This window comes from Vulpes lagopus, chromosome 19 (assembly GCF_018345385.1).
Source record: "Vulpes lagopus strain Blue_001 chromosome 19, ASM1834538v1, whole genome shotgun sequence".
Taxonomy (NCBI): domain Eukaryota; kingdom Metazoa; phylum Chordata; class Mammalia; order Carnivora; family Canidae; genus Vulpes; species Vulpes lagopus.
In genome coordinates this window covers 20558494-20577386 of record NC_054842.1, presented here as the reverse complement: position 1 = coordinate 20577386, position 18893 = coordinate 20558494, and the positions used below count along the sequence as shown (strand labels likewise).

General features: G+C 41.5%; 1 protein-coding gene and 1 pseudogene across 2 annotated transcripts in view; one reads left to right on the top strand and one right to left on the bottom strand.

The window, feature by feature from the left end:
- Positions 1 to 18893, top strand: part of UBE2E1 (ubiquitin conjugating enzyme E2 E1) — a 75847-nt gene that overhangs the window by 1867 nt on the left and 55087 nt on the right. Inside the window, exon 3 of one of the 2 annotated variants that reach the window (XM_041733806.1) lies at positions 3493 to 3543. The exons of the other annotated variant lie outside the window; for it this stretch is intronic. Coding sequence (XP_041589740.1) covers positions 3493 to 3543 — 51 coding nt within the window. The remainder of the gene's footprint in view (positions 1 to 3492; positions 3544 to 18893) is intronic. 2 annotated transcript variants of the gene reach the window in all.
- Positions 12640 to 14282, bottom strand: LOC121478656 (annotated as a pseudogene).

Below are 18893 nucleotides of genomic sequence, written 5' to 3'. Positions count from 1 at the left end.
AATTCTGTTACCATCTTGGTTTCTCCTCACCTGTTGCGCTATGATCTTTTTTTTGAATAGAGCTTTCTCCACAAACTGCATAATGAATAACTCCTATTAGTAGGGTAAAAAATGTAATAGGTGGAAAATGTTCTCAGAACTTCCAAGAGATTCTTCTGATTTGGAGAGTTGAGGCAAGCAAATCCATAGATGATGTATAAAATGGGTATTCTAGGTTATTTGGGGGGGGGGGATTCTTTTTTTTTTTTTCCTCTTCAAAATCTTCAATTTTGCCAAATTTCAGGGAAACTCATTTTTTTCATGATACATCTTCTCATATTGCTGTAAAAATTTTTGGTTCTTTTTCCAAGTTGAATTCAAGCAGTGGCTCGTTTTCCTTACTCTTCCTCTTAGGTCTCTGGAAGAACGTACTTTTTTTTTTTTTCCTTTGAGGATCCTTTAGTAATATTCTCTGATCTCCATGACCCTTAATTTATAGCAGATTGCTGGGAACCCCCATGCCCTTTCATAAATCCTCTGCTCTCAGGTGGACAGTCATTAAACTTTAAAGTGGCAAACCAGAAAGATAGCAAGGAATATAAATGGTGGATTAAATAGGGGTATCTTTTTAAAAAAAAAAACAACGTAGAAAAAAATGGAATGTGAGTCTTTAGTCTCCACTGAGTAGTGAGCCTAGAACTCAGAGTTTGAAAGTTTGTTCTGTCATTCTCCCAGAAATTTGAAAAGTTGGAAAAGTGCTTTGGTGGCTTAACCATGGGGGGATGAGAGAGTGGCTTTAGCTTATTCCAAATAGTGTAGCCATCTAGAGTTAAATGGCAAGATGTCTTAGCAAGATTGTTCTTTCAGAGGGGTGGTTGATGGCATCTCCGCTTCCAAAGAATCCTAGCTGGCCCTCGTTGATTAGTCCTGTGCTGGTACTCCCAGAACCTGGCATCTACCCAGGCCACTTTGGATGGGGCTTTCCTTAATGTCCCCAACTCCTTACCCTTCCCCACCACGACCTGCAGTACCTGTGCTCCCTGACCCATGCTGGAACAGCTTTTGGCCTGACCTAAGGCAGGATATTTCCCTTAGGTCGTTAGTATTTTTTTGTGCACCAGTATATCATTGGCGCACATGAATAGATTTGGGGATAAAAGCACAGGTGTCAAATATAAAAGTCTCCTTGGTGTCAGCAAGTTACTGAGGGGGATTTTTCATTAGACGGAATTTGTCCATTTATGATAAGTTAAAAAAACTTATTTGGAAATGCCTGGGAAAGGGATCGGCAGGTGTACAAAAAATGAAAGGTGGGAAGCTACCAAGGATAATTTTACCTATAAAGTTAACATCAGTTTTTAGCTCCCTGGATATCATGTTGAAAGATACGATACACTTAACAGTGTTGAAGCAGAGCTAAGGTTAATAGTAAAGGCAAAAAATGGAAAGGGGGCAGTGTATCCAGGAAAGAATAAAGGCGAAATTAATGTTAGTGAGACCCTATAATTGCTTCTCAGCCTTTTGGCTAAGATCAAGTGGAGACCCTATAGAAGCTGCTCTGTGAAATACATTGGCTTGGAAGGGGCACATATACCAGGAAATGGAACAAAAAAGGAGTCTGAATTGGTAGACAAAAAGTTACTTAACTACATACTGTAAAGTGGTTTCCTTTCTAGTCCACAGGAGAGGAAAAGCCCCTAGTGGGAGTGGCCTGGACAAGAATTATTCTGTGAAACTTAGGTATGAGTGACTTACAAATCTTTTGTCAGTATTGTGCAAATGGTAGTTGTACAGGTGAAGTGGTTAAAGCTGTCTGGTATTACAGGCTGAAGAAGTAACTACCTTCTCAGTAAGTGTAGTAGAGGCTGGTTTGGCAAGGAGAAGTGCAGTCAGTGTGTGTTTTTATGCAGTTGTGCTCAGGTAAAGGATATTTTTGGCTATGTACATAGGTCTTAAGGTACAGCCATTTAACAGATGCAGATAAAGAATCAGGAAACCAAGATTCCAAACTTGTAGTCTAACATACAGTAATGAGTCAAACAGCCCCAGTGTTAGGGAATGTCTCAACTGAAATGCTTATTGGTAGCAAAAGAATTTAGCAGGACACAGATGTAAGTAGGTATCAGTAAAGACTGTGAGCAAACCTCTAACACTGACCAGATTTGTAGGGGACAGGAAGTGTCCTCCAATAGGAAGGTTTAAAGAACTTCCCCAATCATCACCCTTAATTTCTCTGAACTTACACATGGAAAAAAACAAATGCCTTCTAACGCCCACTCCGCATTGCATCTACCCAGCCTATCTTCCCACCCTCAGAAAACCTTTGGATAGAGACAAGCATCCATCGTGATTGATTGCCTTAGAACGTGTTTGTGTTTAGTTTTTTACTACCGTGCTACCTCCTTGTGATTTTTTTTTTCGGTTGTATCATAGCCCTTTAGGGTTTTATGTGATAGGAGCAAAAAAGGTTTTAAAAATAGAAGGCACCATTTAGCAGATGGAAGAGGCTTAAAGGCCTCAAACTTTGTCGTATTAATTGATGCTCCAAGCGCCTAGGTAAGCAGACAAAGGCCAGGGCTTGGTGTGAACTGCCTGGTGGCGTCGGCCTAGGGGTGGGGGATGGGGCTCTTTGTGAAGTGGTGGGTCGGTGCGGAGAAGGGGGCTGCCCCGGGCTCTGTGTCCACCGTGGGATGGGGAAGGACGGGAGCAGACCCAAGGGAATTGAGGATAGCCAGGAAAAAGTAGGTCCGGGAAGGGGTGCGGGAGCCGACGGGGTGCGGGACGGAGGCTGGGTGCACCTGTGCTGCAGGCCGACGGGGTGCTGGTGCCCGGCCTCGCCGGAGGGGCGCCCGGGGCTCCGCGCGCGGCCTGGGGCTGGGGATCCCGGGATCCCGGGGCTCGGAGGAGGCGGGCGGGGCGGGGCGGGCTCCCCCCCCCCCCCGCGGCCCGCGGCTGCACCCGCCGGGCAGGCCGGCCGGGGCCCGAGGGGCCTCGCGGGGAGCGGCCATGTTGGCGGCGTCACCGAGGACGCGGGGCGGCCTGGGGGGGCGCGCGAGGGGCCGGGGTGACCCGGGCGGGGGCGGCGGCGGGGGCCGGCCCGGGCGCCCCGCGGAGGAGGCGCGGCGGCCGAGTGTGCCCGGCACGTTCTGACGCGACTCGGAAAACGAGTCCGCGAGCGACCAGCCTCACGACGATTTCCTAAACGGAAAACCCCGAGAAATACAGCTGCCTCGGTGTGCGAGGCACGACCGGAACCGAAACCTCCCCGGGGAGAGCTGGGGACCCCGGGCCGCCAGCTCACTGCCGGGGGGAAGAAAGTTGTTTTTCCTCCGGTAAAGTGCGGCCCGCCGCCCGGGCTGTGTAGCGCTCCTCCCTCGGCGGCTCCCGGGCCCCGGGCGGGCCTGCGTCCGTCCTCCCGTCCGCCCGCCCGTCCGCCCGCCCGCCCGAGCGCCCCGGGGCGGCTGCCAACGCCTTCACGTTTCTTGTGTTTCTCTCTCACTTCCCTGACTCCAGGATTCAGAAGGAACTGGCCGACATCACTTTAGACCCTCCACCCAACTGCAGGTGAGCCTCCTTTCACGTGGTTTTTTTTTTTTTCTTTTAAAAAATTCTTGTAAGCTTTATTTTGGGGGTCTTCTTTTTGTCATTAAAAACTTCTGCTTTTAATCTTCCGTTAATGCTTATTTTGGGGTGGGGGGGGCTAACATCAAGTAACAGCTGCAATCGATTGGCCTGGGAGTCATGGTCTGGTGAGCTCTGGCCGTCCGCCGTGCTGGAGAGCGGCGATGGACCTACCCGCGGGGACACTTGCCCGTATATAAGACCAGGCCGTGAAATGAATTTAAAGGTGTACACTTGCCTGATCCTGAATCTGGGATATGTCATTAAGGGATGATGTAAAACGTTCTTAGAGACTCAGGTACATTTTGGTTCAGAAAATTGCTTTGCCATCTTAATCTGTTACTCAAGCGCTCTGTTAAGCTAATAGAGCATAGAGTTAAACACCCAGCGGATCCTCAAACCTCATTGTATATATAAATTTTGTATTGGACTTTAGCAGATCAATTCAGGAAATAATCTGTGGCTTTGATGAAAAGGTTTTATTTTTGAAATTTTATAGATTTAAGCTCATCCATGGGGATGCTTTTTTTTTTTTTTTTTCCCAAAATTGCTTCAGACTCTATACATATGTGTGTTTCAGTTTCAAAGCAAGTTGATACCAGCTTTTTGGAGCGTTTGCTGATTATTTGATTTTATTTAGAATAGCTATTTTGCTACTGTTGGCACGGTGGAAGACTTGGATTTTATTAAGTCAAGAGTGAAGTGAGGAAGGACTTAATATGTTGTAATAGAGCCATTTATTTAAGGGAGATCAATTCAAATCTGTTACTCTCATAATTTAAAAATTAGGTATAACATTTAACCTAATTTTCAGTTCTCAGGATTAGCAATGAAATGGGATGTGACATTTCAGAAGTGTTCTAAACTTCGAAGAAATTACAAGAATTAAAATATTTAATGGCTGTGTGTAGAATTTAAAACAAGCCTGTTGGAAATATTCAAGTTGAAAAACTAAATGAAATATTTTGTTAACACTGAACTTTCTGAAGTATGGTTAATGGATTAAATGGAAACTTTAATATTGCCATTTTGGTTACATATGTTCTTAATGTTGGTCAGGTGTGGAATAGTCTTTCTAAAATTTTGTCCCGTTTTGTAAGGAAAGTTGGGAGTTTCAAATGCTCTTAAACTATTGTTTGTAACTGAACCACTTAATTAGTCTTAAGGATTTTTCTCATGGCTTTTTAAGAATCTTTAAACTATTGAGAAAGTGGAGAAATAAGTAAGGAGTAGGGCTGTGATGTTTTACTTTTCTTAGTGGAATCGTTGTTTAGATGGAAGCCTGTAGCTTCCCTTGGTCGCTTGTGTTGGATCCTTGGGCATTCTCCATGGTATATACATGCTGTGTAGTTACTGCTCCCGTTTGGTATTGTGTCTCTTTCAATGTGCCTCTTGGGAGTTCAGACAACTTTAGCTGATGAAATTACAAAGTTTTTAAAGCTTGTTTTAAAACTAATAACATTCATCAGAACGTAATGGTTTTCTTGCAAATATGTGCAGTCAAGTTTAAAGTTTGTAAGCGCTTTGGAGATTTTCATGGGATTAATAACTTAAAAAATAGGAAAAGTATACTTTAGTTTCACACCATTTTAACTGAGTTCATGTGTGAGAGATTTGTGCTGCTGAACGTGTAGAACTTTAATCCTTGGAAAACCCTCCTAATTACCCCTTCAAGGTGAAACCTGTGAATGTTACGGGTGCTTAGGTGAAGCACGGAACTGGATGGCTATTGGGTAGTTGGTTGTGGGAGACAAACTGCTACGTACTTAAACATTTGAAAAAAAATTGCATTTCAGAGAAAACACTAGGCATCTTTTTTTTTTTTAAGATTTTATTTATTTATTCATGAGAGACAGGGAGAGAGAGGCAGAGACACTGGCAGAGGGAGAACAGGCTCCATGCAGGGAGCCTGATGTGGGACTTGATTCTGGGACTCTAGGATCATGCCCTGGGCCGAAGGCAGGTGCTAAACCGCTGGGCCACCGGGGCTGCCCAACACTAGGCATCTTTAATTCGCAAGAGAATGTACATTATGGTGACTTTTAAGAATAAAAATTGCTTTATTTTCTGAAAACAGTTTTTTTGGTATGGCTGTTTAGGTAATATGAACTTTGGTTTCTACTTTGTGTTGGTTTACTAGTGTTACTGACTCAATGTCATATAGCAGTTCCAATATTCAGCTAACTTAAATTTGGTGTTATGTTTTTGTGTTGGTACCTTATGAGATTGAATTATTTAATATTTTAATGTAGATTATTTGAGATGGAAGAGGATAATTTGGGATGTATAAATTAGGGTACCAACTCGGTTGAGCGTTTGACTCTTGATTTCAGCTCAGATCGTGATCTCAGGGTCCTGGGATCGAGCCCCACTTCAAGGCTCCCTGCTCAGCTGGGAGTCTGCGTCTCCCTCTCCCTCTGCCTGCTACTCCCCGTACTTGTGCTTTCTCTGCCTGTCAAATAAATAAAGTCTTTGAAAAAATGTATGAATTAAATGACATATTGAAGGCATACATGTTTATTTTTAATCTTTTTGATGTTACTCAGCATGAGAACTCCATAGCTTGGTCCTTCAGAAAGTGTAATTTCATCAACTATAAATTATGTTTTGAATGAGTCAAACAATTGACTTTCAATTAATGTATCTTAGTATTAATCCTTTGTAGGATGACCTTTTTTCAATCAGTTTTCAGCCTGTGGTTTTAAACTTAAACGTGTTACTTTATTAAAATACAGCAGTTGGCACAAAGTAACCTCTCAATACACAGTGGATTGCAGATCAGTAGTAGAATGCTTCTCTTGAAGGTGCACTGTTTGCATTCCAGCAATTTTAGCACTTTACTTGTCAAATTTCAAAGTTACTGAACTTAAACTTGTGTGAAATGCAATTGCTAAGTATGTTATAATGTGTGAGCACATAAAGTTAAATTCTTAATGTTGTATATTGTGTGGAGTAGTTTTTTTTAAGAACAGAGTGCAGATTATGTTCAGTGATCAGAAGTATGTTAAGTGAATATTTTAAAATTTCTCTGTATTGCCATATAAATCAAATTCTTTGGTATTGCTGAACTATTTGGTTCTTTGTATATATGCAGATGAAATAATAGTTTCCCGGCTCATGTCCTATGCATCTGGTTAGGTTTTTTTCCTTGCATTTTGGCTGTTTGTTTAGGGGGGAAAAAAAATACTGTCTTAACTATTATAATGATTTCCTAAAGCATACCCTATCCTGGATTGTAAAATTATGCTTTTTCTTTATTTAATTTTTAAAAAGTTTTTATTTAAATAAGATTATGCCTTTTTAGCTGATGAACTCTGGGCCACTAGAGTCAGTTTTGCACCTGTTATTTATAGCCTAGGGTTCAAGCTTTACTAAATTGACTAGTTTAGTTATATAACTAATCTGTAGACGTAAATGTCTATAGATAGTAAGTCTGTATGTAATAAATGACTTTTTCCCAAGTCCTTCAAGCTTCAGAATTTACTTAAACTATTCATATAGTGAGGCACCTGGGTGGCTCTGTGATTGTCTGCCATTGACTCAGGGCATGATCCCAGAGTCCTGGGATCGAGTCCCCGCATCAGGCTCCCTGCAGGGGAGAGGCTTCTCCCTCTGCCTATGTGTCTCTGCCTCTCTCTCTGTGTCTCTCATGAATAAATAAGTAAAATCTTTAAAAATACAGCAACTATTCATATAGTGATTTGAAACCTAAAAATTCAGATTTTTTTTTGGAGCTACTATTTTAGGATCAAATGTGTTTGAGAAGTCATTAAACATTTCAAGCGTAATAAAAATAAAAATAAACACTTGTTTTTTTATTTTTATTTTTTTAATTTTTAATTTTTTAAGATTTTATTTATTCATTCATCAGAAAGAGAGAGAGGCAGAGACACACAGGCAGAGGGAGAAGCAGGCTCCATGCAGGGAGCTGGATGTGGGACTCGATCCCAGGTCTCCAGGATCACGCCCTGGGCTGAAGGCAGGCGCTAAACCGCTGAGCCACCAGGGCTGCCTTTTTTTATTTTTAAAGATACATAATATCTTTAAAGATATATGATATGAGTGAATGTTTTTGAGAAGTTGAGATGTAGAAGCTGTGCAGTAAAAAGTGGAAAATCCCCCTCATGATCTTTTCTGATCCTGCTGCTTTGTGGAGAGAGCTTCTAACTTGGAGCTAACTTGCGTTTTGTGTGTATCCTTCCAGATACTCTGTGAATGTACATTGTTGTATTTTTCTGGTTTTATAAAATCTGAAATTGGTGGTAGTAATAATGAGATGTCAATTTAGAAATCCCAGGCTGCTAATCTTGGAAGGAAAAGAGATCCTTTGCTTGCAGTAGTAAAGACCTGTATATCTTTTTGAAGTTTAGCTTGCTTTAAATGGTTGTTTGGATGTAAGAAATGAGTTCAACAGAAGTCCTTTATAAAATCCTGTATCTCACTTGAAAAAAATCTTTTTTTGTGTTTTTCATCCATTTGATATCAAATGCATTAAAGATATCAATGTGACTTCAGTATCTGAATGATGTTGCATTTTATAATAATTTTCATTTGGAGAGTTACCAGTGCAGTGTGTTTGCTTTCATGTGCATAAAGGCAGTGTTGAAAAACAGCGAGAACCAGGAGACTGGAGTGAAAGCATATTCAGAATAGCCACCAAACCAGGGGCAGGTTCCTGGAAATTAGATAATCACCAAGGGCCTGAGTAGGTAGGAAAGAAGGAAATCTATCCAGAAGTGAACTGCTTACTAAATGAGTAGGACTTCTTGTGGCTGTTGTGTTTACCAAAAGACCGTGTGTCTGTATTGTAAAACTATACTGCTATTGTTCCTCAGAAAGATAAAAAGAATTATCATATGACCTAGCAGTTATACTCTAAGTGTATACCTGAAAGGATTTTTTTTTTTAACCTGAAAGGATTGAAAACAGAGACTCCAACAGATTGTTGTCAGTGTTCATAGCTGTTCATAATAGTCCTGAAGAGGAAACAACCCAAGTATTCATCAACAGATGAATGAATAAACACAATGTGGCATTTAAAATGGAATATTACTTAGCCACGAAAGGAAATGAGGTTCTGATACATACTACAGTATGAATGAGCCTTGAAAAGTTTAATACTAAGTAAAATAAGCCAGACAGACAGAAGGTCAAATATTGTGATTCCAGTTGCATTGAATTGCCTAGAATAGGTAAATTCATAGAGATGTGGAGGATTAGAGGTTTCCAGGGATGGGGGGAGGGGAGGAAGGAGAAGTTATTACTTCATGGGCACAGGATTTCTGTTTGGGGTGATTAAAGTTTTGGAAATAGTGGTGATGGTTGTACAACATTGTGAATGTCATTGAATGTTATACTTTAAAATGGTTAAAATAGCAAATTTTATGTATTTTATCACACCAAAAAAAGAATTCGGAAAACTCCTATTCCATTGTTTAAATGTTAACAGTATTTTGAGGAAAAAATTTTTATAGCTTAATAAGGCCACATTTCACAGTCTTTATGGATTCTTGTAAAGGATACTAATATTGAATTCTTGTCACAAACCTTGAATCCTTGAATCCCTGTTACACATGAAAACTGCCTTCAAGGAGGTCGTTGTCAAGTAGGGTGGTAAAAAATGCATGTACAGATCTTGAATAGTACTCGGAAACGAGAATATTATTTAGAAAGTAATAAATGCACATTACACCTTACAAAGGTTCAGAGCATTGAGAGATTGCTTTGACCTGGGTGTGAGTAGTGTCTGGAACACTTAGATATCTGGGAAAGCTTCCTGGAGGAAATGAGAAGTGGAATGGGAAGAGTAAGAGACATCTCTGTAGTAGAGGAAGGCTCAGAGAGCACTATTTAGGCAAGAGTGAATAAGCCTATGGCTGAGAGTAAGGAGTAGAAGAATAAGCAGTGAGAGATAAAGTTGTGCTCCTCATTGTCAGCCTGAGGCTTTGGAGAATCACAAACCTTTTTTTTTTTTTTTTTTAAGATTTTATTTATTCATGAAAGAGACAGACAGACAGACACAGGAACAGAGGAGGAACAGACACAGGCAGAGGGAGAAGCAGGCTCCATGCAGGAAGCCTGACATGGGATTCGATCCCTGGTCTCCAGGATCACGCCCTGGGCTGAAGGCGGTGCTAAACGCTGAGCCACCAGGGCTGCCCTCACAAACCTTTTTGAACTAGAAGTCTAATCCAATTAGAACTGAGTATCTGGATAGAAACAGAGCAGGGGTTGAGTGGAGTTTGGTGGGAAGCTGGAGACTGGGAGAGACCTCTAGTAGTCCGGGTGGGAGGCTAGGTGGGCCTGGGACAGGTGGCAGCCATCAAAGTGGAGAGGAGAATGAGGTGGAAAGCAGTGGGATCTAGAGAACTTGGCCACTGATTTAGACATGTAGGACTTGAAAGGAGTCAGAAGTTCTTTGGGTACTGGGGAAGATGGTAGTGCCATTAATAGAAGTCAGTAAGGCAGGGAGAGGAACTGGTTTGAGGGAGCAGAGGGATTAGATAGATCCTCTTTCCAAGGTTTAATTACTTGTTTTGTTGACCATATACACTGCTTAACGTATTGCTGCCACTTAGTAGGCTCTCAGTAAATACTTGGGAGTTTTGTTTGTTTTGAGGAAGAGAGAGCACGAGTTGAGGGTAGCTGCAGAGGGAGAAGGAGAAGCAGGCTCTGATGTGGGGCTTGATCCCAGGATCCTGGGATCATGACCTGGGAAGTCAGATGCTTAACCAGCTGAGCCACCCAGGCACCACAATATTTACGGTTTGATATGTGTATATATGCGAGGGAGGGAGATACTGTAATGTTTTTAAAACGATTTTAGAGAGGGTGATGGGATGTGAAACTGAGGTCATAAGTGGAGAGTATGTATTTAGAAAGGCTGGAAGCCTGGGGCTTTCTGACAGAGTGACAGTTTGTAAAGGATTGGAAGCATTTTTGTCCTTCAGTAACACTCCAGCTACTTGTATAGAACAAAAAGAAGCAGTGCTTGCCTGTCATCACTGTTACTTGGTTTGTTCTTTCTGGGTAGATTTTAAGTTCCTTGAGAGCAGGGATTACATCTTTGCCATCCCTACCTTGTCCAAGAAAGAGAAGATACACAATTCATATTTGTTAAATTAAAACATAGACACAAAAACCTAATTTGAGTCTGATGGCTTAATGGAATGTCTTCATTACCCTCTTCAGAAAATAATGGAAAGAGCTGGGGAAATTGCTGTCACATTTTACAGCTGTCTGTTGCTGGCAGTCTTTCTGACTTGGCACTCAAACCGTTTTGGCAATTTTCACCTTCTCGGAATCACAGAGGGGCTCTGGACTGAAGTGTGATACAAAAGACGGGATCAGTGCTGTGGGCTAGATTGAGAAGATGTATAAAGAAAATACCAGTACCTTTGGTTACCATGTTTTGACTTGATAAAATTACTGTTTGCCAACAAGTGAGCGTGGGTTTAGGGGTGCTAAGTAAATTGGACTTCCTAGTGATGTTCCCCCAAATTCTAAAGCTATTCCAGATATTCAGTTATGTTAGAGATGCTGGCACCCGCCTGAGACATCTGACACATTCCCCATCATCAGTGGAGTGAAACAGGGTTTCATAATAAGCCCATTCTTATTCAGCCTTTCTTATGCAGCCATGCTGTAAAGTGAAACAAAAGACCTAGTAACTGGTGTCAGAATATGCCTCTAATCCTCTGGGAAACTTCCTACTATATAGGCTAAGAAGCTCATCAGTGCTCTTTGCTGGAAAATTGTAATCCAGGAATTGCTGTATGCTCATGGCTTTTTTCTTGAAACTTATATGCAAGTGATTATAGGTTGCTTTGTAGAGTCGGGTGCTGCACTGCATAGGTGATAAACCTGTGGAAGGCCAAGGTAATCTCAGCCCAGTCAGAAAAGCCCTAGGAAGCCAACAGTTTTCATACGCAGAATGTAATTGAAAGTTGTCACGGGGTTTTGTTACCTGGGGCAGCATATTGTTCACTAAACATCAGTTAACAGAGTAGTCAAAAACTGAATTCTTTTTGCTTTCTAAAGAACCTGAATATGACAAAGGGCAAGGCCAGGCCAAAATAAAGGGACTGTATTATCAAGCTCTTAAATAGCATTCAACATCACATTTGCCACAGGTGTCAGATCTGACTTGATTCTAGTACTGACTTGTGTCAGTATTAAATTTTAAATATTAATAACTAATGGAGAGTCTTAATAGGGTCTACTAGCATTGAAATGATCATTATGTATAATATCAGGACATTGGGTGTTTTTATTTAGTTAATAGATGGAAAATTGATGTAGGATGGATCCTAATAAATTCTGTAGAAAAAGGCATGGAAGCACATTTTAAAATATCAGCAGAGCAGCTTGGAAGAATTGTACTTAGAGAAAATTTTACGTAGGGGCATCTGGTGGCTCAATCGGTTAAGCTCTGACTTCTGTTCAGGTCATGATCTCAGGGTCCTGGGATTGAGCCTAGCCATAATTTTAGTAGAGAGTCTACGTGTCCCTCTCCCTCTGCTTCTCTCATGCTCACTGCATGCGCACGTGCTCTTTCTCTCAAATCTTAAAAGTTTTAGACTAGTAAAGTCAGTATTATACTCAGGAAGTAATGTACAAGAGTGGCAAAAGCATAAGTAAATCAGATCATATTGACTTAAAATATGAGAGTCCTCTGTGCTACTCAGATGACTAAAACAGATCTGGCTTCTGGCTTGTGGGAACTTTTATTTATTTATTTTTAAATCACTTTCTTTAATATACAGGAAACACGTGAGACACAAAGCTCAAGAAAGCACTCAGTCCCTGAGCTGGTAGTTGAGGGGGGAGTTGATGAGAACAAGCCTTTCTAGTCTCCCAGGGAAAGAAGAGATTGAGAGGACACAGTATCACAGTCCCCTGGTGATTCTACCACTGGGGCCACTCACAGCCTAGTTCTTTTTTTTTTTTTTTAAATATATTTTTTAAGACTTTATTTATTTATTCATAGAGATGCAGAGAGAGAGAGAGACAGAGACAGAGACACAGGCAGAGGGAGAAGCAGGCTCCATGCAGAGAGCTGGACGTGGGACTCGATCCCGGGACTCCAGGATCATGCCCTGGGCTGCAGGCAGCGCTAAACCGCTGCGCCACCGGGGTTGCCCCAGCCTAGTTCTCTACCAAGTTTGGGAAGTACTGATTTTCCTTGTCCTAGTCCTGGCCCTCCTCCCAGACTCAGCCTCCAGTTTTCATAAGTCATGCAGTTCCCAGAGTGGCCGCTTCCTTCAGCTCCCTAACATTTCACTCAGGGAAGAAGGCCACTTAGCCTGAGTGGTGTCAGAGTTCTGAGGGAGTTGTCAGGGAGGTAGGGAAGATCTCCTTAACAACTTGCCATTTACTTACCATCTTCGTGTTTAGAATCTGAAGATTGGGGAGTCTCAGGGTCTTCTGAGGGCTTGTCCAAGCCCTGGCTGGTTATAGGGGTTTCTGAGGGCTGTCCTGCATGCTCCTTGGAGAACACCTGCTTGGAGGGGAGCTTGGTTTGGCTCCAGGGTGGCATCTGGTTGTCAAGCGAAAACTAGGTGTACCTGGAGGCATGTCCAATTCAGAAAATGAAGTTGCCTCTAGGGGCAGAACAGGCTCTGGGAGAAGATTCAATTAAGGGCCTTTGGTCTCAAATACTTCACTCAGCTGTTTAACCAGTGGGCTTGGAGGCTCTCCACTACTGGTCTTCATAGGTGTCCATGCAATGCCAAGGGTAGAAGAGTGGGGATCTGAGTCTTGAATTGGATTAGGACCTTCCAACTGCTCCTTTGCTGGTACATTTGGCTGTGGAGAGCTCTCCTTTGGGATGGGAGTGTGCAGGATGCTGGCAGGAGGTAAATGGGGTTCCACCACTTGCGCCAGAAGCTTGTTGTGTAGCAGAGGCCATGCTGCAGTGACTGGTGTGCTCTTGGCTGAGCCCATCTCAACCAGGAGGAGTAAGGTAGGGCAGGGCCTGGCCTGGAGTGAGGATAGGATGCTGAGCCCCCATTCCTCTTCTGGCAGCACAGCAGCTTGAGCCTTAACTCCCCATGCTGAGTTTCAAACCTCCTAAAACTTGAATTCTAGTTGGCAATATAGACAGTACCCAGGTAGAACAATACGTAACTACAAGTTGTGTAGCTAGTAAGAGAGCAATTAAGAGTGCAACGATGGACAGTAATTGGGGTAGGGAGGTTATTTGGAGAAGGCTTAAAGACATTTAGGCAAAGACTTGAAAGATGAGAAAGCCTTGTGAAAAATATAAGAACATCCTAGACTGAGGGAAGCATGGACACTGAAGCCCTGAAGTGTGGGGAATACCATGTGATGCAGAATCATGTAAACCAAAGTGAAGTATGGATTTCATTCTAAGAACAGAGGGAAGCCATTTAAGGCTTTGAAGCAAGGAAGTAACATTATTTCAGTAGTGACTTAAAATTCTTTTCCTGCCTTCCGTACTGTGTGGAAGGGAGCTGATTGGAAGGCACGAGTGGAAGAAGAGAGACCAGAAAGGAGGGTATTGCTCTATTCCAAGCAACTGGTGATGGCAGATAGGATTAAGATGGCAGTAGTGGAGATGGGGTTAGAATACCTGTTGATGGAATGCAATGGATGTGGGAAGTGAGAAAAAGGACCAAGAATGGCCCCAAGTTTCTGTGGTCTTACCACTTAGGTAGGTGATGGCCATGTTTTACTGATAGGAGCAAGACTGGAATAGAACCTCTGTGTGTATGTATTTGGAAAGAGGGCAGCATAGAAAATGAGCTCTTTGTGTATATGTTAGGCTTTAGATAGATACCAATGAGGTATCCAAAAGAAGGTGTCAAATAGAAAATAGAAGTTAGATACTGGTGGAGCTCAGAGGAATATTTTGGACTCAAGTTATGCACATAAGTTTGAGATACATATACATTTGGGAGACATACATATATAGAGGCTCTTTTCTGGGGACTCCCTCAAGCTCATTGAGAGAAGAAAGGTATAGTGAAATGAGGGCCCAGGATGCAGGCTTGAACCTCTAGTTCAGAGGTTGTGTAGTTTGAAGGAGAAGCCTACAGAGGGGACTGAGAGAGAGATAGAAGGAAAATCAAGAGAGTAATGTCAGAAAGTAGCGAGTAGAAAGTATTTTGAGGCAGAGTGGACATCAACGCTCAAATAACACTGTGAGGTAGGGAAAGACCAGCAAGTAACCACTGGATTTTACAGATCTAATGTAGATTAGGCGATGCAAAAGAAGGGATAATTTTTAAGAAGGAAAAGATGTTTGTGCTATCCTTCTCAATTAGATTTTTTGAAAAAGATTTTGAGAGAGTGAGTACAAGCAGAGGGAGAAGCAGACTCCCTGCTGGGCAGGGAGTCCGACTACATGATGACAACTATGGACTACATAATGACGACTATGCAGGGCTCTGCTGGTTCCCAGGACCCTGGTATCATGGCCTGGGCCACCCAGGCGCCCCCCCCCCCCCCCCATTAGAAAATTTCTTTGTGTTTATCTAGAAGGAGGTGATTTAGTTACCAGATTTTTACACTTTAAGGCTGAACTTTTTAACATCGTATAATTATTTTTCTTGAGGGAGTGTCTCTCATTTTTAGTGGATTCTCAAAGGATTTTGGGAGGTTTCCTCTCTCCCCTGCCCCCCCCCCACTAGAAAAAAAGCTAACTTCTGCTTTACTAAATTCAAGTCCTTTGTCATCTTTACGGTTAATGTTGTAGTATGGGTATCAAACATAAATAGTGCCGGGTTCATATATCACATCTTGATAAATCCCTTCAGCAGGACTTACTTTGAAAATACTAGGGAGTGGATAAATTGGAAAATCAGTAAATTGCTGCTGCCATCCTTAAATTTTTTTACATGCTTTGGTTTGCATTGATCTTTTGTACTTTTCACACTAACAGGTGCATGACAATAAGTGGGTATATGTGTTTACTTTTAATACAGTGCAAGTTATTCATATTCCATTTTTTCATCCTTTTAAGATTTATTTTGTTGAAGCTTTACATTGAACTTACCTGGAGCTCTTAAAGCATCATTATATAAGCATAATTTTTCTAATCATCTATCAGTCACTTTTTTTTTTTTTTTTTTTTTAGATCTTATTTATTCATGAGAGAAAAACACAGAGATATAGGCAGAGGAAGAAACAGGTTCCTTGCAGGGAACCCGATGTGGGACTTGATCCCAGGTCCCTGGGATCACGCCCCAAGCTGTAGGCAGATGCTCAACTGCTGAGCCACTCGTCCCTACCAGTCACATTACATTGTTTCATATTAACCAAGTACTCTTGGTCCTATGTAACATGATAATTAAGATTGTCCCTTTTTTCTGAGATCGGTCTTCTCAAAACACATACTTGTAAATTACATACAGTAAGCCAGGGGACAGTAGGATACCTAGAGTCATTGTTGAATGTGGGTAATGGTTTCATATAAGAAAATGTCGCATGATGCAAATGTTTATCTTAGTATTTCCCATCAGAGCAGTATGTGTACACAATAGCTTGTGTGTAAGAATTCAGATGCTGGATTCCCATTTAAATTTGGGTGTGGGGGACTTGGAGGATGTGATGCATGAACATCCTAAGTGATCAAAGACTGGTGTCTTTTTATCCACATCACCAGGAAAGCCCTCATGTAGTACTTTACATTTTTAGTCTCAAAAAATATGGTATATTTCATTGACATTAATTTTGTTTAGAAGTGGGCTCTTTGGGTTATGATTGATATTTTTCACATTTTCAAATCATTAGAGGTTATCATCTGGTATGCTTATTTAGAGCAGTAATTATTTATGGTACCTCTTATTCAAATAACTGACAAATTCTGTGTTAAAATTAATGACAGAGAAATCGTGTTTTGTTTGTATAACATGAAGCTTCAGGCTCAAATCCTGGTGCTGGAGGTCATGGGCAAGATGGAGGGAGCCAGATTGGGCTACTTGGGCAGGGCAGTGACTCAGATTGTCTTACAAAGTTCTGGGAGCATCGAGTGTAGAATTAAGACATTTTCAGGATGAGGAGACATCCCTAAAGTTCAGAGGATTAGTTGGAATCACAGAAGTGTTAGGCATTGCCTGGGGGAAGCAAATGAGAACTTGTGGAGTCACAAGTGTTTGGCTGCACAGGAAATTTGCTCCCCAGATAATTTAAAATTCTTCTACTATACATCATCCTTCTTCTTCTATGGGACTACATCTCAATTTTTCAAGGTAATTTATTGGACTTGGCTTTATAAAATTTTATTTCTTAGTAGACTGCTAGAATACATTTATCCTACAGAAAAGGAGATGTGGTATTGGTATACATCAAAGACTCTAAAAGAAAACATTTGTTTTATAACAAGCACCCAGGAGGATATTTTTATAAACATGAAGGATAACTTTCCTCTAATCTAAGTAAATATTTCAAAACAAATATATGTTAAGTGATTATAGTAATGTGTGAGCAGAGACTAGCAGTAAAGATAACAATATCATGTATTACTTAATAGTATGTGATACTTCTTTGGCCTTGGTCCTTTTTCTGAGTAATTGCTTCTGTGAAAGTCCTCAGAATGCATAGCATCAGTTTTCAGCTAGACTGGTAGCCTCCTCAGAAAATGATTCTCCTTGTAGCTTAGAATTCTGAGATGTTTTCACATCTGAAGTGTTTATTACATAGTAAACATTGTCAAGTGATACAGACCAGTCCTAAAATAAATGATATGTTGAGGACACAATTCTTGTTAGAACTGAAATTTGAAATTGGTTTCTGTTTTGTCTGGTCATACTGCTAGAGTCTGTGTAGATGCAGGGGTTTCTACTGCTACATTTATTTATTTATTTATTTATTTATTTATTTATTTATTTATTTATTTATTTAAAAGATTTATTTATTTATGAGAGAGAGAGAGAGAGAGAGGCAGAGACACAGGGACACAGGAGGAGGGAGAAGCAGGCTCCATCCTGGGAGCCCGACGTGGGACTCGATCCTGGGACTCCAGGATCGCACCCTGAGCTAAAGGCAGGCACTAAACCGCTGAGCCACCCAGGGATCCCCTCTACTGCTACTTTTAATGTAGCTATTTTACATTTATATGTATTGGGCGGAAATTCTGTATTGCCATAACTGCGCGTTAAAACACATGATTATGAGGGGTGTTTGGGTGGTTCAGTTAGTTAAGTGACTCTCTTTTTTTTTTTTTTTTTTTTTAAAGATTTTATTTATCTATTCATGAGAGACATAGAGAGAGGCAGAGACACAGGTAGAGGGAGAAGCAGACTCCATGCAGGGAGCCTGATGCAGGACTTGATCTTGATCCTGGCACTTCAGGATCACACCCCGAGCCAAAGGCAGACATGCCCAACCACTGAGCCACCCAGGCGTCCCAAAGTGTCTGGCTCTTGATGTCAGCTCAAGTTCATGATCTCAGGATTGTGGGATCGAGCTCCATGTTGGGCTTTGCTTGGGCGTGGAGCCTGCTTAAGATTCTCTGCCTCCCTACTCCCAAAATAAAATAAAACACATGATTGTGAAAAAAAGCAAAAAGCTATTAAGATCTTGAAGTGCAGGGGTGTCTGGGTGGCTCAGTTGGTTAAGCATGCAACTTTTTAAAACTGAACTAAGGTCTTGATCTTGAGATTGTGAGTTCAGGCCCCGAGTTGGGCTCCATGCTCAGCATGGAGCCTACTTAAAAAAAAAAAAAATTGTGGCACCCAAATTAATGTTTATGGTAGAAATTTTGTAGCTAAAAGGACTGACTGCTACTTTCCTTGTGTCTTTGTTCCTAATTATTACATGGTGTGTATTGATAAATGAATTTTGATCCATTCTCCATTCTGTTGCTGCATTCATCTTTTTCCAGAGCCATTCCTGAAACTTTCTACAGTTGTTTGTTCCAGTCCAACTCTCACTGCTTTCCAAAGATACTCCCTTCCCAGTCTTTTTAGTAAGCCCCTCCAAAGCAGTCATCTTCAGTTCTGAAGCTTCTCTGATCTTTGGCAAGCCTCTATATACTGTAGTGCATGGTTTGAGGGCAGTAACATTTGCACGTTGTCATTTAACCTGGAGTGTGTAAAAAGAAATGCTATCTTGTTTAAGGGGCTAAGTCAAATCTCAGGATATCTAATGACGTTACTGCAGGCTTACTTTGCATTTTTCCTTTCTGGTTGAAATCTTTGTCAGTTCAATCTTGGATTTTGACTTTCTAACACCCTGGTGTATTCCTTCCCATTATTGTCCCTTCTACAAAAAAGGGATGAGCCATTTGGGTGAAATTTTCTCAGCAGTTTCTTCTGGATATGCTCACT